We start from the raw sequence: 26,877 nt of genomic DNA, 5'->3' as shown, positions 1-26,877 counted from the left end.
GTTTCTGAAAGCCTGAAGATGTGGTAGCGAGCAGACAGAACAGCTGTCTCAGTGTCTGACACGAGATGCTGAAAAACGGCTCAAAGAAGCTGCTGAACAGAGATGTGATGAAAGGATGAAAATGCTATTGCCCAAGACATTCTGTTTACACATCATAGAGGAAGACTACTTCTTTCTATATGCAATTGGATTTGGGTGTTGGTCATGTTGTCGGTGACGAGGAAGTCATATAACTCAGAAAGGATTGTTTTTGTAACCAAAGCATAGCCTGGTTAATGTTTTGTTGTTGTTTATGTTCATCATTTTCTTTCATTTTCCAATTTTTTTACTCATTTGATCTTTTTCTTACCATTTCTTATTTTGTTTTATTCACTTGACAATGAGTAACTTACTTTCGTAGACTAAGGAGTTCCCTAAAGTTTCAAGGTGGCCTGTGTGACCTTTGTGTTTTTCAAACAGAGTAGTTGTTTTGTGTGGTCCTTGTTTTCTAGGAATACATGTGGTGGCTCCAAGCCTCTATCACTTTTGAGAACTGTGGGAGAGATAGACAGTTTAATAGCTATTTTGTTTTGGTAGGAATATTCTTGGGGATGGATTTGTATCTTCAAGTTTGTTTAAGGACATTGATGAGACCCATTTATAAGTTTAGATTCGAGGTTAAGTAATATATCTGGTAATTATTTAGTAACGTAATTGACAGCTGATAGGTCAATGGACCCCAGATACCAGGGAGTGAAAGAACAAGCTAGTCTAGAGCCGTCCATTGAGCTAACCTACCCAAGAGACGTCCCCAACAGAGTGAACCTGCCCCGGAAGTAACCCAAAGAAGCAACTATATTTCACGACTTTGTATTTGGTTGACCCGCGCCGCGATTGTGTTATTATTTCGGGAGACTGCAGGAGACGGACAGTGTTTAAAAATGCATTTATTTAAATTACGTTTATCACAACATAAATTTGTTGTTTTCTTCGAAAAATGCGCTGATTTAGAATCAAGCAACTGTAAAATATTCTTCGGACATACCTATATTACTTCAGCCAACACATTCTGGTTCTTAATAATGTGTTTAATTATGGTATCATCTTGCTGTGACAAGGAACTGCTCTGTTTTAATTGTCGTACAGTACAACGTATAAGAGTGAAGTTATTTGTTTATTGTTTACTCCATGGCGTATGTGTGTGTGTATGTGTGAGTGCGTTTGTGACGCCCAGCTTGTAAACACGATAACTCAAGAAAAGAAGATCAGACCAATTTCATATTTAGTGTGTAAAAGTACCACATTAAGTACAAGAAGCCTATTGTTTTTGGTGGAGGTCAATGTCATTTGGGATCACCAGGGGTCAAATTATATAAACCTTGTAAATACGATATCTCAAGAAGAGAAGATCAGACCAAATTCATATTTGATATGTAGAAGTACCACATTCAGTACAAGTAGTATATTGTTTTCGGTGGAGGTCGAAGGTCATTTGGGGTCACCAGGGGTCAAATTGTAAAAACCTTGGTCACACGATATCTCAAGAAGGGAATCATCGGCAGACCTCATATTTGTGGTGTAGGAGTACCACATTGTATAAAAGAAATCTGTTGTTTTTGGTGGAGGGCAAGGGTATTTGGAGTCACCCGGGGTCAAATTATGTAAACCTTTTAAACACGACATCTCAAGAAGAAAGGCTTGGGCCGACCTCTAATTTAGTGTGTAGAAGTACCACATTTAGTTAAAGAAGCATATTGTATTTGGTGGAGGTTAAAGGTCATTTGGGGTCATCAGAGGTCAAATCGTGAAACCCTTGTAAATATGTACACCCTCACTATACATTACGTCAGATTTATGAAGAAAACTTCTCATGTTACATCATCGAAAACACAATGCATTTTTGCATTCTGGTTCATAGTCTGTTTGTTTGTTTATGTATTTGTTTTTTCACGTAAATATTTGCAATGTATAGGGAAGTCTTCTGAAAAGCCTATACTGGTTTAACAACACAGAATAGGCTACTCCCAGTGAGAAGAAAGAAAAAAGGTGAAAATAATGATAATAATATGTATTTGTTTCAGTTACCACTAATTTATAGTTAATAAGGAATCATAAGTTCATTGATAAGGCATTTTCTAAGTATGGAGCTTGATTTCTTAGTTTTGAAAGCATTTGATAGTGAGTTCCATGTTTAGATTGTACGGTATATTATGCTAAGCATAACACTGCGTGCATATTATAATGTGCGTTGCTAGCCGTTCTTGCATTATGATTATGGAACTCTCGGTTGCTATTTAAAAAAACTGTTTGGTAATAAACCATTCCAAACCTTGTTTGTAAATGTCGCAAAATTAACTTTTGTGATATCATCTAATCTCAATAAATCGAGTTCTTACAAAAAATGGGCTAGTAAGTAGTATGTTCACACGATGCTGTGTGAGATATATGACGTATTGCACACTTTTGTAGTGGCTTAAAGGTGAACTTTTTTGTACCAGACCAAATAATCAAGCAGCATCATAAATGCAGTGCTATTTAAGTTTGATAAAGCATTCTGAGTATATTCTGGGGGAAGAAATGTTTTAGTGCTGCTAAAATGCTAACACATCTTGCGACGCTGGAGCAACATTTTGTAATATGGTCACTCCATGAAAATTTGCTATCAATATTAATCCCTAGAAATTTAATAGTTAATACTTCCTTAATTTGTTTACCGTCCATTAATACATCATTATTCCAATAATATGTTCTTCTTCCATGTTATCGTATATAGTGAGTTTTGTCTTATGAGGGGTGTAACAAGAAAGGATTGAGCCAGAAACCAGGACTTGAGAAATAGTACATGCGTTTTGGATATTATCCAAGTCATAAAGCAAAAGAAGTGGAGATGGGCAGGGCATTTAGCTAGGTGTCAGGATAAGAGATGGACACATAAATTGACAGATTGGACACCAAGGGGTTATGTTAGAGGCAGAGGTAGGCAGAGTAGGAGATGGATGGATGACATAAGATAATATGGTGGGGTCACATGGAAGAGAACAGCTCAGGACAGAGTTCATTTGAAAATTGGTGAAGAGGCCTTCCTTCTGCAGTGGAGCGAAATAGGCTAGATAATAAGTGGGTTTTGTCTACACTAAGTGATAACTTATTAGCAGCAAACCAGTCAGAAAATGTATTTAATTCAGTAGAGACAACATTCTATGTGCGTTTTTCAACTTGAAGAAAATAGAGGTATCATCGCCTGCGGCAAACAAAATAGTAGTAGCAATTTATGACAATTGGTAAATGTCATTGACATGTATAATTAATAACAGTGGTCCTAATATTGAGCCCTGCGGAACACCACAACTGGTGTCAGCGTGTTCGGATTTGGGGCTGATATATGATATATATTGTTAACTATTTGATACCGTATATAGCTGCTTAACCAGTCAAGAGTTGTTTCTCTTACATGTATTTACCGATTGTATGGAAATGTTCACGTATCGTCTACGTGTTAAAGGCTCACTTCAGTTTGAAAAGGTTATATTCTGTAAGATATTCTGTTATATTTTGGTATATTCTGTTATATTCTGGAATATATTATGTTATATATTCTGTTATACATTCTGTTATATATTCTGGAATATACTCTGTCATATTCTGTATATTCTGTAAAGAAGTATTTTGGTTAACATTATAGAAGGAAATATTTTATGATTTAAGCCATAAATTACTGTGTACCAAATTTCTCTAGTTGAACATTTGCACCAACAGAATGGGTTTGCCTTTTTTGCAAAATTTTAGACAAAATTTGCAAAATGATTTTCCTATTCCATAATGCGTAGATGCTTCGCACTGTTTTATTTACCAAAATAAAACGTAATAACTCTGTTTAGTTTCTGAAAATGTTCCACTCTCAAAGCAGGCGGAGTGAGAGAATTAGTACAGGTCTGCATAAAATTGTGCTAATGCAGTCTTTGAGCCTGAGAAATTGTTAATTTGGCTCTTATGCATACTGTCAAGTTACAGCAAATATACGTAATTCATCATTTTATTTGTGTTTTGTGCGAATATTGCCTATAAAATGTGGTTATTCCATGTACATTGTTTAAAAGCACAAATGTGCACTCTGTACAAGTATTACACGTGCGTAATGCGCTCTCATTGACAGTTATACAATGCCATTAATACGCATTCACACCAGTAGAATCACTGAGGCCGAGTGGCACGGACTTAGGTCTGCACTGAACAATGGATACATAACAGGTTAGTATAGAGTGAATTATCGAGTGATGCACCTTTCAATATATATATAGGTCCTCAAGTGAGAAGGAGGGGCAGTGGGACTTGTCAGGCGCATATTGGGGAGAGAGGGAGGCACTGAGTGGTAAACAGGCCGTAATTTTCAACCCTACACATAAATAAAATTAGTTTTTATCACAGTATTGGGTGTAGATCTTTAATTATAGAACTAATTTCAAAGCCTGAATGATGACTCAGAAGGCTCTGTTTCAGGTCAAAAATTATGTGGGAGGAAACCCAAGTACAGAGGGAGGAAATCCAGACCATCCTACAAAAGAGTCGGAGCCAACGATCCAGAACCACACCTTTGGACCCGCGCCTGTATTGACGAACAGTGATGCAGAAAAACAAAAAAGTCTTGACAGAAGAATACCATATTTTGACTTCCGTACATTAAGAGCACTAGGAGGGCAGAACTTGAAAAAAACGATGGCGCCCTACCAAAATACAAAGTTGCCCCAAATGCAAAGCAAGTAAGCTGGTAGTAGTAACTAGCAATCAAATCGTAGTAGATGGGAGCGATTAAATACCATCGGACTTTCAACTTGCTAACAGCAATATATGTATGTATAAGAGTGTTACATTCAGCAACATGGGAGTGCTTAGACAAATACATGATATTTCACATTCTGACATGACATTATGGACGAAATAAATTGAATAATTTGCAGAGACGTTCACACTGACAAACCTTTCTGTATCTTCAAAGTTTAGTTAAAAGTAATTTGTTTTGTTCCTACAAAGTGAATGAAGGATAGTTAGTCAATGGCGTACGCAAAGGGTGTGGCCTTGGTTTTAGGCTGCTTCTAGAGACATATAGTCTAGATATGCCTCCGAATGCACCAGTTGACCTCTTAATTTTAATTTCCGGGTGGGAAAGGGGAGGGGGGACATTCTCTAACAAAAAAATTCATGTCACTACCTAAATCAGTCGGGGGAATGTTCGAGTTGTTATTATTTATTAACACAATCTTGCGTTAAGAGCTACTTGTATCGACCTAAGTTTATACTTCAGAATGCACCACTTGATGTTTAAAACTTAATTTATTTCTTTGATCCTGACATATTTGATCATTTTTTAATCCACAATAACTAGGGATAGTTTGGAGCATGAAAGCCTTTGGGCGAAGCACTTTTTGGAATCTTCTAGTAATGTTTAATAATTCTAAATATAAGGTCGATACTCATAAAATTAAACTTCAAATTTACAAAGAAAATTCAAGTTATAGTTTCAAAAATGCGGAGACATAAGAGTAAGCTCCTGCTTTTCATTTTCTGGAAGATTCCTCTTTTTTTTCTTTTTTTTTGTATCTAGACTATATCGTACGATATTTAGTTCATGCATTTAAGGTATTTGTTTAATACATGAAAAAAATTCTTTATTAAGTATTACCCTGCGATGCACAGTAAAACTTATACAGTCAAGTAGTAGAAATGATTCATAATAAACCTTAATAACTCCTTTTACCAACCCAATAAGGAGTTCAACTTAATTTGACAATGGTGTTTGTAGGACAGAAGTAAATATGTCCCTCATTCTTTACTACCAGTAAATTAAAGGGAATACTGCGGCTGCATTTCAACTGTTTTTTGTTGTGTTATGTATGTATTTTAGATCCTCTTGCAAGCAGGAACTCGCAAAGAAGCCTCATTGGCTTATCAAAGCCGCAAGCTGACCGAAGCCAGTCTCTTACATTCATATTTAACGTCCATGATTATGAATTGTCAACAACTCTGTAACTGGACGACTAACATTAGTCTTGGGTGACTTGAACCGGGGACCTTATGATACGAAGGCACCGGCGTTAACCACTGAACTAACACTCCCATTATGTTGGAGTATGGTTGGGGATGGGGTCGGGTTTTATAGGGTTGTATGGGAATGGGGTTGTATGGGTATGGGGTATGGGGTATGGGTTTGGGATATGATCGGGTAAGGGAGGGGACAGGGTAGGATGCGGAAGTGGTCGGGTTATTTCTTTCTAAATTACATTCTACTGTTAACATGACTATTACAACATATTTTCTGCTCATTGTGCCTCCCGGGGGTCAAATTGGGATTATAACGTTGCCACATCAGCGACCTCTATTTAGATTGTTGACATTGTGTGGCCTTGATAAGACTTTTATGTTCATGAAATGAAAAAAGGTATCAATATCAATTTACAACGAGTATTTAGATGTCCCTGATCATATGTGCAGACTTGGCAATATACTCTATTTTTTACTCATCAGTTTGGGGAAGTGGCCACCATTTTGTCCTCTCAAACATTAATGTGCAACTATGACGCATGGGAACATTATATTTGTGTAAGGATGTCGTGGAAAAAATACAAAGAAGCAGTGTTTTATATATTACCTCTCTTGTTTGGTAGCGCAAGGCATTTAACATGCAACTACAGAGATCAAGATCAAATCAAAGTAAAATCATATTAAAGAGAGCAGTGGCTATAAATTGTCACCGGACTTTTTGTTCACCTGTAAATAAATTAAAGTAAACAATAATAATACAAATAAAAAACTATACACTGTACACATCTAAACATCCCAGAAATAGTTCAATAATCACCTAAAACCAATTCTAAAAGGAAACATACAATGGGCATCATTATGACATATTAACAATTCAACGACCAGTGTTGTTAATTCATTGTAGAACAATATTTAAAGTACAAGTAGTTGCGACCATTGCGTCATCAAAATAATATTGACCACATACTACTTTGACTACCCAACATATACAGGTTGTGATGTACTATATTGCTTCAAGTTCAAACCTCCAAAGGTGAAATGCATGACTGACGAAATGCATGGTGCAATTACTGCAGTCAATTGAAATTGGTTAAAGAGAAGGTTAATAGTTTCAGCTATAAACATGCTATCCCTTTAAGACTAAATCACCAATCATAAAGTTATCATGTATCTCCTTACAGCATATAAAACAAGACTGCCGGTAAAATGCATCCTTTTAAGAAGGAAGAGAATACTAACTCAAAGTAGACATAAGTGTGACTTCAAAACAATGAAGTATTACAAAGGTAGGGCTACATTATAAAACAAGTCCACAGTCCACTACTTATAGAACCCCTCCATATATGCAACTGGAATGAGTCTAATTACAGTTCATGAGATCCGCCATTTTGAAGTAAAGTGAGGGCGATCTCCCAGAATGCTATTTTCCTCACGTGGATACATGTTTCTACAGTGAAACTGCAAAAAATTCTTTAAACCATTATACCCTCTTAAGTTATAGTATACTTCTTTACTTAAACAACCCCCATAAATTACTATGAAGATTAATTAAATGTGCTATTTATATCCCGTAGTACATGTACATGTGCTGCATTTTACGCTAGCCTAAGTCAACTCCCATACAACCCAAGAATGGTAAGATTGTAGAACCTGGCCTTAGCCAACGGGCCTGGAAATAGTCCGCAATCATCATGAAGTTACAGAGTTCATTAAAGAAAATCCAAACTTAACAAAAGTTGATAGTTAACTCATATCCACGTATTATAATTACAGACGTTTACAGCAGCTGATAATCAGATTCGCAAAGTTCAACAAATATTCAAACGATTTTGTGTTTCTCGCAATTAGTTAGAAAATAGGGAGTGGCACACTAACTGTGCTATACATTAATATGTGTTATCCCTTAACAAATTGCATCATTGTTCTGTGTGGACAGTGCGGAAATGAGTCACTACTGCACTGTACATGGAACGTCAAGGTCCTTCACATTTGGAAAATAATATGTATCATCAAACAAATATACAGTTTTCGTGTATTCACCATGATTTTGTAACGATAAACAACTTTTAAATAACTTTTCCTACTTTTACCCACGGCCTATCAAAAGCAGGAACCTCTTAATTACCGTGGCGTTTTGTCGTTTCATTGGTTTCATTAATGAAACTTGAGCCAGGAAGACAACGTGTTGCATTAATTGTACTGTATCAAGACAGTACAGCCTAGATTTGGATTTGTTTTCTTTTGGTGAGATGTGGCATACTAGCTGACTAGAGGAACCTCACATGACACTGACCTACGGATCAACAATATAATCTTATAATCACGGTCACTAAGTTACAACCACACCATATAAAATATGTTGACCTCTTTTGACCAAGTTAAGATTAAGTACAACGATAATAACCCATCCCTTGAGATTAGCATGACCAATGGTTGATGAAAAGCTAATCGACACATTTTATGGATTAGCTTTTTGTGTCACTTTCACCTAATTCAGATCATTTAGGCCGCAAATGATATATTCAACCTGAAAGTTAAGTGTAAGTTTCATGACCAATCACTTTTTGTTCAATATGACCAAGTTTGACCAAAATTAGAAACATAAACTCAAAGACGGGTAGGCTTTTAAAAAATATGGTTTGCTTTGACTTATTTGGCTTTTCACCTTTGATAAGGTAAACCTTTGACGACCAGTCATATATTGATCACTATCACCAAGTGTAATGCACATCAAAAATAACCCTTAGGAGTAGTAGTTTTTTTTAATTTTATGATTTCACCATTTATGACCACAAATGACCTTTGACCTCCAGATGTTAATGAAACCTGTACCCCTCGTAATTGTTACAACTTCACCAAGTCTGGTATAAAAGATCAGCAAAGGATCTAATCAACAACCCAAAAGCTGACGTGCTGTTGAGTAGAAAAAGACGATGTTTGTGAGAAAACTAATGTCAGTGATATTTACGCTTAAATATTCGCCAAGGATTGTTCGAATTAAAACAGAAGATTTGATAAAACAAACAAATCTTTTGAATAATGTAACTAATTTTGGTTCTGAAATATTATTTTTGATGTTTGATCAATTTTTGCAGTTGGATAGAATAACATTCAATAAACGTTTAAAGATACCAACAGTACAACCTAAGACTGTATGTTAACATATTCCTTCAAAGGAATAACATACAGTAAATTGAAATGTGTATGAAACCTAAAATTAGCCTAAGCAATTATCTGTTTACTTTTTTTCAATTTGATGGAAAAATTGATAGCTGTTAATCACCGTTGACCTAATATATGTAAGGTGTTCCTTAGTAATAAGTTACTTCAATAATTAGTGAAGAAGTATGTGCATATATAGTAATATATATATATATGGATAGTATAAAGTACTACGGACATGATGCACTCGTTTTTATTAGGTTCAGCCAGCGAAGCAGTGGTGTGACTACGTAGCGATGTGCTTTTCAATATTTTTAAATACTATATGGATCGCTATTTGTAAGTATCAAGTACTACGGATACGATGTACTTTTCTTTTCAACAGGTACAGTTAGCAGTGGATATAACTACGTAGAGATGTTCTTTTCAATACTTTAAGTTAGTTATGTGTGTATTAAGTACTGATGATTGGCTTATGTGTATATTAGAACTATGTACCGGTATAGTCTAACATGTACACTCAGAGATACATGTACAACGATACTCTTTATCAGTTTTTTAATTAGTTTAAATTGGTTTCTGTGTGTGTATCAAGTACTGTGGATGTGATATATCAGTTTAGGTGCAGTCAATGGTGCTGATGCCAATACAACGGAATGTGCTCGGAAACAACTTGGAAGTTAAAAAATGACTTTCAAATGTGAGATATGTAATTCTCACCAGGAAAATACTACTAGGGTATCACTTCTTCCAACCAGATGCTGAAATACATTTACTAATATGATTAATACTTATGTATTTTTAGATATAATCTGCCTGTCGGGAAATACAACCACAAGTAACAACACAAATAAACTAAGGCAAAAAATTGCGATAGAAAATTAAAGTCATATTCCTTGATGAATAAATTTCTGCATTTAAGCTGAGAGCACCCTGAAGTTCTAAGGTGGCTTCTAATAATGACTTGAAATAATTTGCAAAAATCTACGTCACTACTAGATCGTACGTGTAAAACTCTCCCTCTTTCCATGTTGCTATTAGAAGTTTTTCCATACCGTTCTCTTCTAATGTTGATACATAGCGAACGCTATCATATAATAATCTTGTTGTGAGTAATTTTCGGCCATCCTGACTGTATTGTACCAAAATACATTTCTGCTTACATAAGGTGGCTGCTCTCCATATCATGTAAATGAACTCATTTTTGTCAGTGCAGACACAGGTAGGTCTCCAGTCCAATCCATTAAGATCTGGTTTGGTGAATTTTAAAATCAGCTTACTCTGTGATTCCTTCATAGTGACTGCATATGCTGTACAACACGAACTGTCACAGACCAGGAAACTCCCTCTATGTACAGCGATGTCACAAGGTGCATCGATTACATCTGGTAGTGTAATCATGTGACTGAAATTCATTTGAGCAGTCAATACATAAACATTTCTGCTGCAAGTACCAACAATAATATGATTCTTCACAGGATCAGTAGTTACACAACTCATGTACTGATCAGATGACCGACTATTGATGACGTTACGAACGTTTTTCTTCCTATATGAACCATCACGTACATCATATATACCGATTTCACTCCGCAAATTCCATGTTACAGCTTTGATCCCAAATACAAAACCGCAGATGGCTAAGCACTCATCAATCTTGAACCGACCCTTTCTTTGTACTTCTCCTTTTCTGTTGAACACATTGATGTATAAATACCCTTTAGATGGCTTATGAATTATGACAATATTGACATCTCCTCTGCTTCCAATACCAGAGAAATACCCATTATTAACTTTGATTCCTGCAACCTCAACCACTGACTGTTTATGCTGAGCAATCGTGACGTTGTCAATAACAACCTTTGTTATATCACTGATATCGAAATCAGATGAAGAGTTTAACTCTGGATATTCTTTTTTCATTTCTTGTATCAGAGGTTCAAAGGCTGCTCTAATATCAGGGATACACTGGGCGTCTGTCCAATCGTCTTTAGAAGCAAGAATAGATGAAGACGTTGCTGTGAAGTTCTCGTACCGTTTAATAATCTGTTCGCAAAATTCTCTTATTTGTTTTAGTTCATCTTCATTTTGCTCTACAAGCAGGTTTTTTGCTGTTGTCAAATTCTTGAAGTTAGCATCTAGGCTTTCAAGTTTTCTAAAGAGCTCGCCCTCAGTTTTATCACATTTGTTTATAAACTCTTCAGATTCTTTGTCATATTTTTGATTCGTTGTTTTCCTGAGTTTGTCATATTTCTCTCTCACTTTGCTCAACTCCTCTTCAAAATCAAGAGTTATCAAATGATCGTTATCCTTTTTTCTGCTTTCGATGTCCTCTAAACCCCTCTTTCGTTTCTTAGTACATTCTGCAAGTTGATCGTTAATCTTGTGTGTCTGCTGCTGGTGCTGATATATCAATCTAACTGTTTTTTTCACGGCATTTTCATGCAGATTCTGTGTAGTAGTTTGTAATTTCGTTGGTAGGCCATATAGTTTACTTTTGTATTTGTTTAATTCAGCAAGTTCTTGTTTCAGTAGTTTTCTTTCACGTTTTGCTATTGCAGTGACGTCATGCAGGTCATGACCTTTGTGCTTATTATATGTGCAAGTTATGCACACTGGTACATTTCCGCAAGAACTGCAGCATAATTGTGCTTCTTTTTTGTCATGGATATGGCACCTGGGATCTTCCGTTAGTGATGTTAATTTATCCAGTGTCATATTCTTTGCTTCTATATTATCTAACCTCAGAATGTGGGTTTTGTGATCTGTAAACATTTTACTAATGGCGTGAACCTTGTAACATTGTTCACACAAGTTATCTCTGCACTTAAAACAATAAGCTGAAACTCTGTTATTCTTCAAACAGCTTACACATTTCTTTAATTCTTTATCTTCAAAAGACTTTTGCAACTGTATGAACTCAAGCACACTCTTCATATGGAAGTTGGTCTTGAAATCGTCAACCCCTTTCTCTGGTATCACGTATTCCTGTTCACACAATGGACACTTAAGCATTCCATCATTGCTTGCTTGAATGAGTGTCTTCAAGCAATTTCTACAATATCGGTGAAGACATGGTAACTGTTTCGGTTCTTTAAATTGATCCAAGCAAACAGAACACATGAAGAAGTTCTCTGCCAGATCCGTGAGAGGAGTTGACGAAGCCATTGGTCTCGATGACGAGATTCTGCAATTTACAATATAATATAGAAATTTTCAAATACTGCTGTAGTCGTCGCGAGCATTAGGAATACTAAAGCATTAATTAAACTATATGTTTGGTGAAATTCTCTAGCTATATCATAATGCAGTTATGCAAATACCGCGATGGGAGGCGGGGTGGGAGTGAGTGATGTCGAAGGTGAACGCTCGTTCACAGACATTTATTTGAATAAAGTTTAGTGGATAGACTTCTTTAGATCTTTGAAAATTCTATTTTTTCTGTGCTTATATCAGCGCTCTCAGTTCCAAAGTCCGATATAAGAAAATTTACCAAAAAAATATCAAACATGCAATTAAACTTACTTAAAACTTGCAGATCTAGTTTTATCACGCCAAAGAGGAAGTTTGTGGGATTGTAAAACTGAAAAATGCAGGAGTCCATGGCAGTACCCTGGGTGGTCCTGCCTACCTTCCCCACCCATGCCTCCTCTCTCAACAGAAATACCGAACCAAACTAGGATGGAATAGAAATTGTAAAAATTTAAAAAAAAATACCCAAGGTATATTCAATACTTGCTAGGCGACTTATGTTTATACCAACGTATGATCTACTTATCATAAGGTTTTCTCCTCTAGCCATATTAACCAGAGAACGACATTTCTCTGAACATGCTAAATATGATTCATTGAATGACATTATTAGTCAAAGCTCCGCACATCACGAACTTGATTGTCGTCATTAATATAAACACAACATCTCCATTCGGGGTCAAATTGTTTACATGTTATAACACACGCACGTTTGAAATTTTAGATACCTCTAATTAATTGTAGATATCTGCAATTAAATTCAGATTTCTGAAATTATGTATTTAAGGTTATAATGGGTCTCCATTCGCACGCAAAAGTGGTTTACACAGATGTAGTAACAATAATGGAATGATAGCATCATTTTTCGTCTAACACCCCTTACCGATATACTTCTAGACACGCCACTGTGCTGAACAGGCAGGTCTTCATATATCTATGAAGCACTATCATTTGTCATGAAAATATCATCGTTGTACAGTTACAACTATACAATATATTGCCATTTCTGACTATCAAAAAAAGTGCCGTTTCTTCTAGTTGTCAGTGTCTATCGCCTACCGTTAGTTATTTATGTTCATGCTCACGGCAACCCCCCCCCCGTCTAGGGGCTGCATCTATGTAGAAGGACCAAGGCGAATGAAGGATAAAGGAACGCATGTGGTCCTTGGGTCATTGAAACACTATCATATCTAGGGCTACGGGGTTTTCCCCAGCAAAATAAAATTAATATATGGCAAATGATATTTAGACTATAGATATGTCTGTTTTTCGATGTAAACATAAAGGCTTCCTCAATCAAATACTGTTGAACACCCTAGCCATGCGACCACCCCTTTGCGCTCGTCACTGTGTAAGTCGGAGTTTATCATTAACTTCGATTTTAACATCATAGGCAGTTTATTTATATCATATCCCTACTATATATCCTTACACCCTTTTATATCTAGTTTCTACCCGAAAAGATGATTGTAATAAAGATAAATGTGATTATCGTGTTTAGAAAATATTAAAACACATTTTTGTTTGAAGTTGGATTAGCCTATTACCTTCATTTACTCCATATTAATCAAATTGATCACATTTCTAGCTACTTATGCCGCTTGGAGAGAACGTTTTATGAATGATTTATATGCTAAATGAATTCCATTTTCACTTACTTCATCTTTCAAACTTATTAAGACTTTGTGTTGATGCAAATTTTGCTTCGATTTTGTTTATCTCGTCGTCAAACGGAGGATCACTGTCCCATGTAGGTACAGTATGACTGTAGATTCGTTTCATCGTCTCCAGTTGAAAATTTAGTGACTGTAAGTTGTGTTTTATCTCGTAAAACATTTGATTTTGTTCAACCCTCAATATGTCTTTACCAGATAGATGTGATGTTGAGTTAGCCTAGAACACTTCACATTTGTTGTTTCAATTATGTTTCGAAATGAAACCTTGCTCACTTATGATCAACTTAAGAAAGATCTTTAGTTATTGCAGTAGGCATGCGAGCTACAATATTGGGATATATTGCCCGCTCCATCATCTACATGGTTGGCTGGTGAATGCCAGCTGAACATACACTCTTCAAAGCAACCTAAATTCACAGGTTGGCTACGTAGACAAAATTCAGACCCAGATTCACAAAGAATTGTGGCGGCTAACAGTTAATTCTGTAAAGAAAATAGATCCCCTTGAGTAGCATACTTCTTCAAACCAATATGTCAAATTCACTACTTTGTTTCGTTATTCTCGAATCAAACAAGACAGGTAACATTTGAACGAATTTGAGGTAAAAACATCCTGCAAAAAGTTGCAAGCAACAAATGTTAACCGTATTTAACCGCAACGACTTCGCGTTATCTGAACTATGACAGCTTTTGCAACATAGGCACATGTAACGTTACTGAAGTGCGCTTGCCCGTAATGACACTTTATACTACCCAGTGATAGTTATTTTCCACAGGTAGCTGCTTCGTACGTATACGGTAAGCCGTGAATGGCATAATATTCTGGCAGGGCCAGGAAATTGACCAAGCAGTTTTTAATAGACCGGAGAGTGTAACATGTGTGCATTTGTTAGGTTAATAGTGTATCAGGTCTTCGGTGTAAACCACCGTATGTTATACATTTTCGCCAACTGGCAGCGAGAATACAGTAACGTTAACATGTTGCTCGATTTGACAAATCAGTGCCCAGGACTCAGTTTATTCTCTGTCACGTCCTAAACAGGCGTGATTCGTGATGGCAGCTTGGTTGTCCGGTTAATCTGTGATGGTTTTATTCATCATTTCTTTGTTTATATTACAGGTACATGCTAGCTAGAGTACTGTTTATGAACATCACACAATATAGCCTAGCTTTGGTCTATGTTAAAGGACCAAACGCCGAACTGGCTCCCTCGTGACCGAAATAACTTGTATGTATGTATGTATGTATGTATGTATGTATATGTGATCTTCCCGCAAGCAGGAACTCGCGAAAGAAGCCATGGAGGCTTATAGACTCGCAAGCTGACCGAAGCCAATCTCTCGGCACACATCCATTTAACGTCCATGTCGGGAAGTTGTTATTGAACAACACCCTTGCCAGACGACACACCTTGCTGTCGGCGGGGAATCGAACCGGGGATCTCATGACTGGGAGACGCCGGCGTTAACCACTAGGCTGTACACTCCGCTTCAAAGTACACTCCACTTCACTCCAGTACACTCCAGTACACTCCAGTACACTCCACTTCAAAGAGGGGTGCAGTAACTAAGACCCTCCATTGAATATCAACAAATAACTAACTTTCACCTTCACCGTGCACTACAATGACACGTGTTTGTATACAAATACAGTTGTTCTAGTTCTGATTTGGACTTATACTGAAGTTCCAATTTTCAGTAGTTACCAGATTCATTCTGTTTACAGTCTGGCTGTTAGAAGTCAATGATTTTCAATTCATCAAATTGCGGAAAACTGTTCTGCACCATCATGATTGATATATTTTAGTATGAAGCTGCATGCATTACAAACATAAACCATAATCTAGTTCATTCCGTAACGCGCTAAAATATAGAATACAGCCGTTACGATGGAACCCAATAAAGAGACTCTCAATGAGGAAATACTTACTAGCCATTGCATATATTGAACGATTTCTGTTTCATAGCAAATGGACAATGGTAGACATAAAAAGACATAACATATATTGGAGTGAATGCTCACTTACCTAATTCTATCGTAAAAATATCACCCAAAGGTTGATGTCAAAAATGTTGTGCTTCAAAGCAATATAACAACAACTGCACATAACACAGTTTACAACCATTTTTCTTGTATGAATTACCGGTATCTCGTTTACATGACGTGTTGTTAAACTGTACCCTGTCTATTTGCAAGTATAATACAACTCGAAACGGTCCTTTTGTGATGTATTACAAAGTAATCATTGAGGTCACGATAAAAAGAAGTTGTCAACAAAGTGGGGAATTCCTGAAAAAAAAAGGTGACAATATGCAAATGCAGGTGGGCGTGTCACGGATCAACGATTTTTCATAGTCTATAAACGTAGGCGTGCTAAATGTTTATAATGCTTATAAGGGTATAAGCTACAAAATATTTTGCAAAGATGAATTATTGGTTAACATTTTAGAAGGAAACATTTTATGATTTAAACACCAAAAGACTGTGTACCAAAGTTGCACAATTATTACCTTGTTCCGTAATACGTAGATGCTGCGCACTGTTTAGTTTACCGAAATATAACAATATAATTCTGCTTAGTCTCTGAAAACTTTCGACTTCCCAAAGAAGACTGAGTGAGAAAATGAATAAAAACCAGCTGCCCAAATTTCGTCAGTCGGGGGGGGGGGTTCAGTTGGGGGACTTTTGCATTTCTGCTGGGGACGAATAGAACCACTACTACGTATGTACCTTCCAACCCACCTTCCTTTGTAACCTCAAACTATTTAGTAACAAAACCTTGCTTTAAGGCTACTTCTACAGACATATAGTCTAGATATGCCTCAGAATGCACCAGTTGACGTGTAAAGTTTAATTTTCTTTCCGAAGGGTGGGGGATCATGTCACTATCTAAATCAGTCTGGGAAATTATCGAGTTGTTTTCATAAGCACAAACTTACATTAAGAGCTACTTGTATCTACCTGAATTTATGCCCCAGAATGCACTATTTGACGTTTTCAACTGATTCTATGTATTCCACCAATGTTCAGACCTACACCCAAAACAGTTGGGGACATTTTTAATCTCCCGGCCAAATTCCCCAGCTTTGAAATCCTTTGCACACCAAACTACTTAGCGAACCTCAACTTGTTTTCTTGAGGCTATCAAATATTAACCTAGCTGTTAAGTTTACCATGACAGATTATAATATTGTCCACGTTTTGAAAGATCTTTCTTGAGATGGTGTAGATGTTACATAAGACACCTCTATTAGCGCCTTGCCCTGTTTCACTGAGTCCATCTTCAACAGCAATCAGTGACGTGCATATTTCAGCCCAGAGTTTGAACAATGTCAGCCCAGAGTATGGAATGTTTACCTACAGCTTCTTTAAATTTGGCTTGTACTGAGATGTCCCATATAATCACTAAAACATTTCATCATGGTGCGGTTGGGGGGGGGGGGGTGGAGAAATGCTACATATATGAAGAAGAATACATCTCAGTTTTCGTAGCTGTTGTATCAATCAGAAAATTGAATATGTTGATACTGATTACACACCAATCACCCGTATCACTCCCAAACTATGCTACAAACTCAAAACTCAGGTATTGCTTCGGGTGATCAGTAATAATACAGGTCCTCTATTCTAACACTGTTGTTAGTCTAAGAACAAATTTTAATCTGGTGCACCTCCATCTCAAACCTAGTCCCTCCTCTCTTCTCGTCTAATTATTGGAAACTCAGATATACTCTTGAAGCCAGCATATGTATTCCTAGTAAACAAGGACCACACATAAATATAACTTCGATAAGAAAATAGCAGGTCACACAGGGCAACCTGACCACAAACTGTTGCCATGAATTAGTTAGCAATAAAAGTGAAAATTGAGGGAACTTCTCAATCAAACGTTAATATATTCATTATCATTATAAGAATTAAAGCAATAAAACCTTAACCAGGTTTTGCTCTGGTTACACTAGGAATAATTTGGAGGACGAGAGCCTCTGAAACTTCTTATTATGATTAAGCATGCTACTCAACTTAAACTTAAAATTTACAAAGAAAAATCAAGTTTTAGATTCCATTTTTATGTATGTAGGCTATATTGTACAATCCTCAAATTCATACATTTAAGGTATTTGCAGAATACATGATACATTAAGTAATCATATCTTTGTTGAGGATAGCTGACGGATCTTCAGCTAGTTAATCAGTTACCATGATGAATCGGGTGTTATTATTAATTAGAGCATATGTAGTGTTAATGTGTAGCATAGTACATATATATATTTGTATATATATATATATTGTAACGCTTTCCGCTTCGGTGGTATGGTGCAGTACCCAGTCGGCAAGTGAGGAAGGGGGTTGTACAGAGAGAGACTCGAGGGCACCGTTGAAAAGAAGTACACTAACAGTGCATGAAGAGTTTAAAAAGTATAATTAGATAAACAATGTACCTGCCGTACATCTTTCGTTAAGTCATAACCAAATAATATATACAGAAAGTGATACAATAAAACCTAAACACAATAACAAGGGTGGCGTACATTAACTAGCCCTGTCAAGGCAAACTAATCCCTTATATGTAAACTGCCTAGCAGCACTGCTAACTAGGCGCTACGTCGAAGACAACGCAGGCACAACGCAGGCTAAATATCGGTACTGCGTCAAGGGCGACGCAGCTTAAGGACAACGCAGCGCAGCTAACGATGAGGTTCGTCAGCCCGCGAACCCTACGCTGCGACGACCTTGCGCAGGCAGCGTAATTTTTTTCCTAGGAGGGTTAGGGGTAATTATCATATATAGGCGTTTCCAAGCCCTCGCGCATGCGTGTTACTCGTAAAAAGTTTATGACTAGTAGTAGCAGGGAAATATTATAACAACTCCCTAGGGAGATGTTATAGCAACTCCCTGGTAGTAATACATACAGTTTGTTCGACGCGATTCACGTTTTGCACATGTATACATATATATGCGTTCATGCAGCGATGGAGACCTGTTCGACTGACAATCCTTGCGCCAATCTTCAGCTGGAATCTTGCCCTAGATTAGAGGTAAAGTTACTCGATACAATTGTATATAATAAAGTAATCCTCTCACCCAGATTTTAGACACATTGTACGGATTTCAGCCGTCGTCATCAATGTGCGCGACGGACATTAATGTAATGGTTTGGTTAATGTTAATCTGCTAGCCTACATTAAGCCTACATGTATATCTAGCTTCATGGTAAACTTTAAATGTTACGGTAAACTTTAATGTTACGGTAAACTTTAAAATTCTGTACATGATACTAGTAGTAGGCCTACATACAAACTTAAGCCTGCTTTTATGAACTATATCAGTATTCGGTACTTTATCTGCTTTGCCACATTTTTAATTGTACAAGTGAAAAATAATTAGGCCTATGAGATGATATTGAGGGTAAGGTTGGGTGTATTTCAATGATTTTATTACTCTTTTTAATTTTTATTTGGCACAGCCCATCCTTCCCAAACTGGGATATGAATACAAGGTTTGTTCTTATAAAGAACATGGCACAAGTGGGATGGACTGTACTCTACGACTATGTCTCACAGAAAAGGCAGATGTTCTCAAGTGGTTGAAGGATCTGGAGGATGTAACTGAGACAACTTGGAGAACAAGCAAAACCTATCCAGTCAGTCAACACAAGCAAAAGAATGTCTTTCGGGTAAGTCCAAATGAAATGCACTGATTCTTTTTTTTATCTTCTTATTGGACAAATAAGTGGACAATTTTTATCGAATCCTTTTCAATATCAACTAGTGTCTTAGGTGAATCAAAGGCCTACACTGGAAAGGCCTACACTGGTTTAGTTTGGCAGAAATATGACACTGAAGAGAAAGATTGTTTTTGTTTCAAGCATTGTCATGCCCAATACTTCAAAAAGCATGTCAGCGTAACATATGGTATGAAAGACTGAAATCTGTTGCCTATTAGTTGAGGATCAGTAAAGAATAAGTTTAAATTTCTTACATTCAGTTACAAAGGGGGAAAGCTTATCTTTCGTGTAATACAAAAATACATTTGTAAACATTACCATTGTGTCCTACCATTCATAGTGAATGTGGTGTTTAAATTTCCTAATTGAATTGCAATCAGAACAAAACAAAACAAAAGTCTATAAAAAGAAGTTAATTGGGTCATTGAGGAACTTGATGGAATAGACACCAGTGAAAAAACCCATAAATATGTCTTTACTTCTGGGGCAGGAAGTGTTATGCAGCTCACTTGTGTATCCCTGCTTTATGTAGCTTGTCTGTTAGCAATGATTCACAGTATAATATGCATATATATTGTCTACTTAAAGAAGGCCTATGAATAAAATGTAGAATGAACATGATTGCATATCATCTTGATGAGGCCCTTATTCTTTGCATTTATTCTTCTGTAATATTAGGTTGACTTGCACTGTCATCACAACACTCGGCCAAAATCATCAACAGCAGACCTGAGAAAAGGGTCCAAAAAAACTAGATGCCCCAGCTACTATGTATGTAAAAATAAAGAATGCATCAACTGACAGCCGTGGGAGAAACAGGTAAAATACATTTTAGGAATGTTTCATTGATTCAGTGAGCAGTAGGTCATAATAATGTAAAGCAATTTGATTCATAGTTAAACATGCTATATACCTGTTATGATTGAATATTGTGTTTGGCAACTGAAACATCATGGCATGTATGTTGTCATCTTGCATTCATGTATATGTCCTAAGATACATGTACTTAAACCGAAAAAGAAACCCTGATAAATTTTGAGCTACTCTTGCTCAAATAACAACTGCATTTGCAGGGGCAGATCCAGGATTTTTAGAAAGGGGTGGGGGAGGGTAGGGGTACTTCCCTCTCCCCAAACCCCTTTTTTCTGGTATTTTAACAAGGGTTGACACTATTAAAAAAGAACTGTATGATATGCTATTTTTTGTAAAAAAAAATGTATAATTGGCAAAAAGGCGTGTTTTTTTTGGGGGGCGGAACCCCTCAACCACCCCCCTGGCTCTGATTTGTAAGTTGAGAAATTTATAAGGAATCCAGTTATACTCTTTATTTAGCCCAAAACAGTGACAATGTGTACAAAATCATGCATTTTCTTGTTTATATGCAGGTCAAAAGATGTTCACATTGGAGAAGGGTATCCCACCGTCATCAGTTTAAAGTGGACCCACAATCATGAAACATCAAGTGCTGATGCCCTTCGGGAAAGAGATGTCAATAGTGAAACCAGACAGAAGCTACTAGATCTCTTTAAATCAGGCCATTCACCCTCATCAGCCTTAGATACCATCAAATATGATCTTCAAGTGAGCTGCACCAATGAAGAATACACTAGACTCTCTGCTGACAGGTCATGTTGCCCTGACTTGCAGTACTGTTACAGGTGAGACTCAAGTCATGTTTGTATATAAATATTAAACCTAGGACATACAAATGAAGAAAAAAAAGTTCTATAAAATGCATGTACAATTAGTGGTTAATCTCAGCACAAATACAGAAGTTTAGTAATATTTATGGAAAAAATCGGAAGATGTACATGCAGGACTGGATGGCTAATTTTACTACATTTCAGTTGTTTCAATGTTGGAAACAATAACGACTGACTTCAAAAAAAGTTGTATAAAAAAGTTCTTTACAGGTTCAAACAGGTGGTCAATGTATAATATAAGAAAATAAATGCATAATACCAAATAGTGTGAATGGATTAAATAAGAGTTTTTTATTTTTTTTATTGGTTGAGCTAGACACAAAATACCAGTAGGAACTTTAAAGGAGTGCCATTGTTCATTGTTTCCCCAAATTTTCTAAATTCAAATCCCTATATGCATATCAGCACACATCCTCAATCACTACATTTTTTTTTTAACTTTTGGGTTGACAATTAACAGTGATTTTATATTTTCGAATTAATATCAATTGCAAAAAAATAAATATATCGTTGATGTACAGTTTAAAGGGTTTTTTTCTTTTGTTTGTTTGTTTTGTTTATTTTTTTGCTTTATTTTTTTTTTTTGCTTTTGCAGGGTATTTTACCACAAGTTCAAAACACACTATGGAGACACTGGAGGAGAGAAGATGATGCTTTTTCTGGATAACAAGGTACAAGATTTCAATGAGAAGAACAACGATGAATGCGTCAAAATTGACACCACGTCAGATGGCTAAACAATCATTGCTATCTGTACACCACTTATGAAGAGGGTCCATTCCATGTGGAAGTTCAGTAAGGAAATGGTCTTTGTGGACTCCTCAGGCAACATGGATCGCCAGAACTGTAGAGTGTTCTTAATGTTGACTCACAGCCCCTCTGGTGCACTACCTCTTGGCGTTGCTATCACCACATCAGAGTCTGAGGCAAAATTGACATCTGCCTTCAAACTCTTGGAGTCGGTTTTTCCAGAGAATTCCTTCTTCAATTCAAAGAATGGTCCGGATGTGCTCATGACGGATGACTCTACCTCCCTTCGCTTAGCTCTACACAATGTTTACCCTGAAAGCGTGTTGTTGCTCTGCACTTTCCACCTACTGCAAGCTATGTGGAGATGGCTGTGGGATAGCAAACACAAAGTGGAAAAAAAACATAGACCGCTCCTTCTCAATAGCTTCAAGACCCTGGTCTATGCAGAGACAGAGGCCGACCTGCAACACAAGCTAGAATGTGTAACATTAGATCCAGTTGCACAGAAGTACTGCAGCTTCATCACTCATGTCCAGGAGACATATGAACGCAGAGTGTCGTGGTCAATGGCACATAGGCAGGATCTCAGAATCAACACCACAGCCTATTGTGAAGCTGCAATGAGAATTCTCAAGGACAAAATATTCTACAGGTTGAAAGCATTCAATGTATGTCAGCTGACAGATTTTATCCTCACCAGGTTTGAAGACTACAACATCAGAAAACTCACCGACATTGCCAACAATCGCCTCAGCAACACCAGTCTCGCATCCCGGTTCTACCCCTCCCCTAAAGACGTCTCACCAGATGCGGTCAGTCGTACAGAAAATGAGGATGAATACACTGTTCAGAGTGCCAAAGAGCAAGTCCTGTATCATCTCAGTTTTGAGATTGGTACTTGCACTTGCCCTGTTGGCAAAACTGGGGCTCCTTGCAAACACCAAGCAGCAGTCATTCTTAAGTACAGTTTGGATTCAACCAACTTCCTCCCTGTTCAGTCAGTTGAGATGAGGAAGCTCTTCCTTACCTTGGCTACTGGTGAGACGGCGATGGATGACAGATGGTTTCAGCCCTTACGGAGTGGCATATTAGTGCCAGGTAACCAGATCCAAGCAGATGGAGGGGAAAGGAATCAGCCAGTGACCAGTGAGGAAGACATCACAGATGCCGGAGAAGCTACATGTAGGCAAGACCCTCAAATTCTAAAGATCCAGTCTCTTAGAGCTCAGGCAATTCTGGCCAATTCATTTGACCAACGCAATTCCCCAGCATCTTCAAGTTCAACCCGGCCAACCCATCTAGAGGATGAGCTGCAGGATACATTCAAGTCAATAAGCGAGGAGCTCAAGAGTGATGATGTCGAGTTTCAGCAAGCAGTCCAGCATTTTATTTCAAATTACAGGAAGCTCACCACGCGTAGTCATCTGATCAGTGCCCTTCGCACATTTGGCAAGTACAGTGGGGCATCTGTGTCATTGAGGCACAGATACAAGGCAGGAGGGATGCAGACATCTTCTAAAATTGGAGTCCAGCCGACATCGGTCGCAAGACGAAAGATGCCGATGGGCGGGAGGAGGCGTCTTACTGTGGGGCGGCCATCAAAAGCTATGTTAACACCAGAGCATGCATATGCCACCCAAAGCAAAGGAAAAAAATAGGCATGGGCTCCCTCAGAAAAGGAGACAACCTGCACCACATAACGTATCATTCTGTGTGTCTCAAAATATGTCACTAGGCAAGTGCCATTCTTCCAAAATGTAAGAAACATATTTTCAGTGTGATTCATTATAAAGAGTCAATGAAATCATGATGGATCTTAGGAACAGTTTTGCCATTTCGACTTCTCTTTATGTACTTAAAGTACATGTAATTAACTTTCCCTTTTTGATTTATTTTAGTGAAAGTGACCTTTTTTAAGCTTTCAATTTGCTCATGCTTTTTAAGACAAACGAGGTTGTTGTTCTGATGTCATTACAGGAAGACGCTGTTCAGATTAGGGGTTTTCTGTTCAAATTGTGAGCCCAAAAATGTGCTAATTGAAAACGTTAGAAAATTGTGCTAATTGGCTATTACCATACATACAAAACAGGGAATCCCTAAGAAAGTATACTAACACAGGAGAATTTCAAAAATCAAAATTAGGAACTGTTCCTGCTGAAATATAACATAGAGGTTTCCAACTGAAATTACATTGCAACTTTGCTCATGAATGTAGAAATTCAAACTAGCATAAAAAAAACCTGCAACAAAATACCCTTGAAAACAAAATGAGGTATCAACACATTCGTTTCCCCTTTTGATTTTTGTTCTACAATTTTATCAAGCTGTATATTTCTTGCGCAACTTGTACGAGAAACAAAAGAGACCTGCATGTAATCTGTTTGGAGCAACAGTCCCAATGTCCTCATGATAGAACAGTTAGGGGTCATTTTTAATGATCATATTTAACTTAGTACATACATTGTAAACATGTTTAAAACAATTTTAAAAAAAGAGTTTGGGATATTAAGCTTGGAACAAAATATGTTTTGTTATATTATGATTAACTACTTTCAAACATTGTCCAATTGAAGTCAACAGTTACTTTGGGCATGGCAGAATCCTACCTCCATGCTTTGGGGAAATTTTATCTTATTTCATACGGGTTTATTATTGATTGCACCATGCTGCCAAGTTGTTGTTTTGCTTTAAATTGTTTCCAGATGAAATACCCAACAATCTTTTGAATTTTGATATGTAGTAACTGTTGAGAGTGTTTGTGTTTTTCTTTGAGGGGAGGGGGGAATGTGAAGCATGCACAGAGTATGTCTTGCTTTATTACATGCCAATTAAGAAATAGCTGCGTTGACTCGACTATTTTAAAGTAATTATTGAACTGAGGTGAAAGTACGATTATGTTGGAATAACTTAAATTTGGTTTTACACATGCAGGTACAACCAGTACATATTCTGCATTTTTGTATTTTTCTCACTTGTTCAAAGCATACCGTGTTGATGCAATGTACAGAGGCATTTTTAAACCATTCATTTCTTAGTAATCGAAATGGATATATTGCTACAATGTACAAACTTTATATAAGAGGATATCAAGGTCAAGTACAACTTGGCGAAAAGTAGCCATCAGTATATACATTTACAGAGAGTGTATTGTTCACAAGAATGGAAGGTTGACCACAGTGACATACCAAAGCTGAAGTATGTGATTTGTCAAATATGGCCCAGTGCATAAGTATGACGTACCCCCTGTGGCATGAGGTATGGTTTTATCAAAAATCATCTGGTTCACATGTACTAAGATCAGTGTGGTGGGGAGTCAAATGGTATGCTTGGAATGTATAGTTGTGAGATAATTTAAAATAATTTCTGTCAAAAAAATCAACAACATTACCAATAAAAAGTCTGTGTGAGTGCAAAAGCGATTTGTCAATTCCCTTTACTTGACATTTTGAGATCAAATTCTTTACTTGTTAGATGGGTTAATTATTGGGGTGATTGGTAAAAAAAAATATGAGGGGGGAGGGGCATAGGGCTTTCCCTCGCCTTTGCCAAGTACATGTAGTCTGTATTTTTACAGTGCTTCAGAAAGTTATGAGTTGAAAACTTTAAACAAGGGCACAGTGGTTAGATTTCACTTTAATTCCCAAGATTTATATTCCTTATCATTTTGAAATATCCATCAAGGTAATAGGATAGTGTTGCATAAGTTTAAGAAGAATATCACTGCTGAAGAAAATGTTGCTAATTTCCTTTTCATATTTTGATTATGCATGACCTTTGTGTTTAGTTTTTACTTTGTAACTTGTTAAATTTGTTGCTTCCTGATATCTTTGTATTTTACTAAGTATTACAAATGTTTGGTTTGCATATTCACAATATTGTGATACGTTATTGGGCTTTGTCAGAGATTGTACTGGTATGATGATAAGGCGACCAACATAAAGTTGATCCATGTTGCCAGTCATAAGTGAGTTTTGTTGTTTTATTTATTTATAAGACCTTTGTGGTGGTCTACATTCGATTAACCATATAGGGTGACGCAACAGCTAGGTGGGTCTTGCTGAGCAAGCCATCTATAGTTGGCCGTGGTGTCACTGGTCTGGGATAACCATTAAGCACCCTTTTAGAGGCTGAATCGGTAGTATGTCTAGTCAAATGCTTTGTTTTATTGCTTAAATTGTGATTTGTGTCAGAACCATTGGCCTGTCTGGTGAAATGGCTTCAACTGCTTCAGCTGGTGTTTTGATGTATCAGTATGTTTGGCCAGTGAAGATTGATTGACCTCAAAATTGTTTTCCCTTTCTCAGATATCATATGGTACGTATTGCGCGCACTTAGCAGTAAATCAATTCAATTCAATTTCAATTCATAAGACTTTATTTTAATCTCTCGCATTAAAGTATGCAATTATGACAATAGACGTGGGTAAATGTATAAGAGAACAAGAGATTGAGGAGTGCCAACAAGAAGCTCTGTAGAGCTTGTTTACGTTGACACCCCTTTACAAATAAAACATAGAAAGAAAGCTTAAGTATACAGAGAAAACAGAACAAAGATGGCAAAGAAAGGAAAATACAAAATCAATGATAGTTT

At 37.0% G+C, this 26,877-nt stretch overlaps 2 protein-coding genes across 3 annotated transcripts in view; one reads left to right on the top strand and one right to left on the bottom strand.

Moving 5' to 3' along the window:
• Positions 1-6,619: 6,619 nt before the first annotated feature.
• The window catches only part of LOC139984814 (uncharacterized), a 34,147-nt gene continuing 13,889 nt past the window's right edge, over positions 6,620-26,877 (bottom strand). Inside the window, exons 1-2 of one of the 2 annotated variants that reach the window (XM_071998894.1) lie at positions 16,133-16,393; positions 6,620-12,364 (exon numbers count right to left, since the gene is read on the bottom strand). In XM_071998894.1, coding sequence (XP_071854995.1) covers positions 10,162-12,345 — 2,184 coding nt within the window. In that variant the 5' untranslated portion in view covers positions 12,346-12,364; positions 16,133-16,393 and the 3' untranslated portion in view covers positions 6,620-10,161. Of the gene's footprint in view, positions 12,365-16,132; positions 16,394-26,877 lie in introns of those variants that run through there. The other variant, XM_071998895.1, reaches the window with a different exon arrangement.
• LOC139984908 (uncharacterized) lies at positions 18,880-25,987 on the top strand. The gene is given in 4 exon segments (XM_071999034.1): positions 18,880-19,783; positions 20,513-20,653; positions 21,220-21,492; positions 22,133-25,987. Coding segments are annotated over 3 exon segments (2,136 nt in total). The 5' UTR covers positions 18,880-19,783; positions 20,513-20,603; the 3' UTR covers positions 23,946-25,987.

Source organism: Apostichopus japonicus, chromosome 17, assembly GCF_037975245.1.
Source record: "Apostichopus japonicus isolate 1M-3 chromosome 17, ASM3797524v1, whole genome shotgun sequence".
Lineage (NCBI taxonomy): Eukaryota > Metazoa > Echinodermata > Holothuroidea > Aspidochirotida > Stichopodidae > Apostichopus > Apostichopus japonicus.
This window is presented reverse-complemented; position numbering and strand designations above follow the sequence as displayed.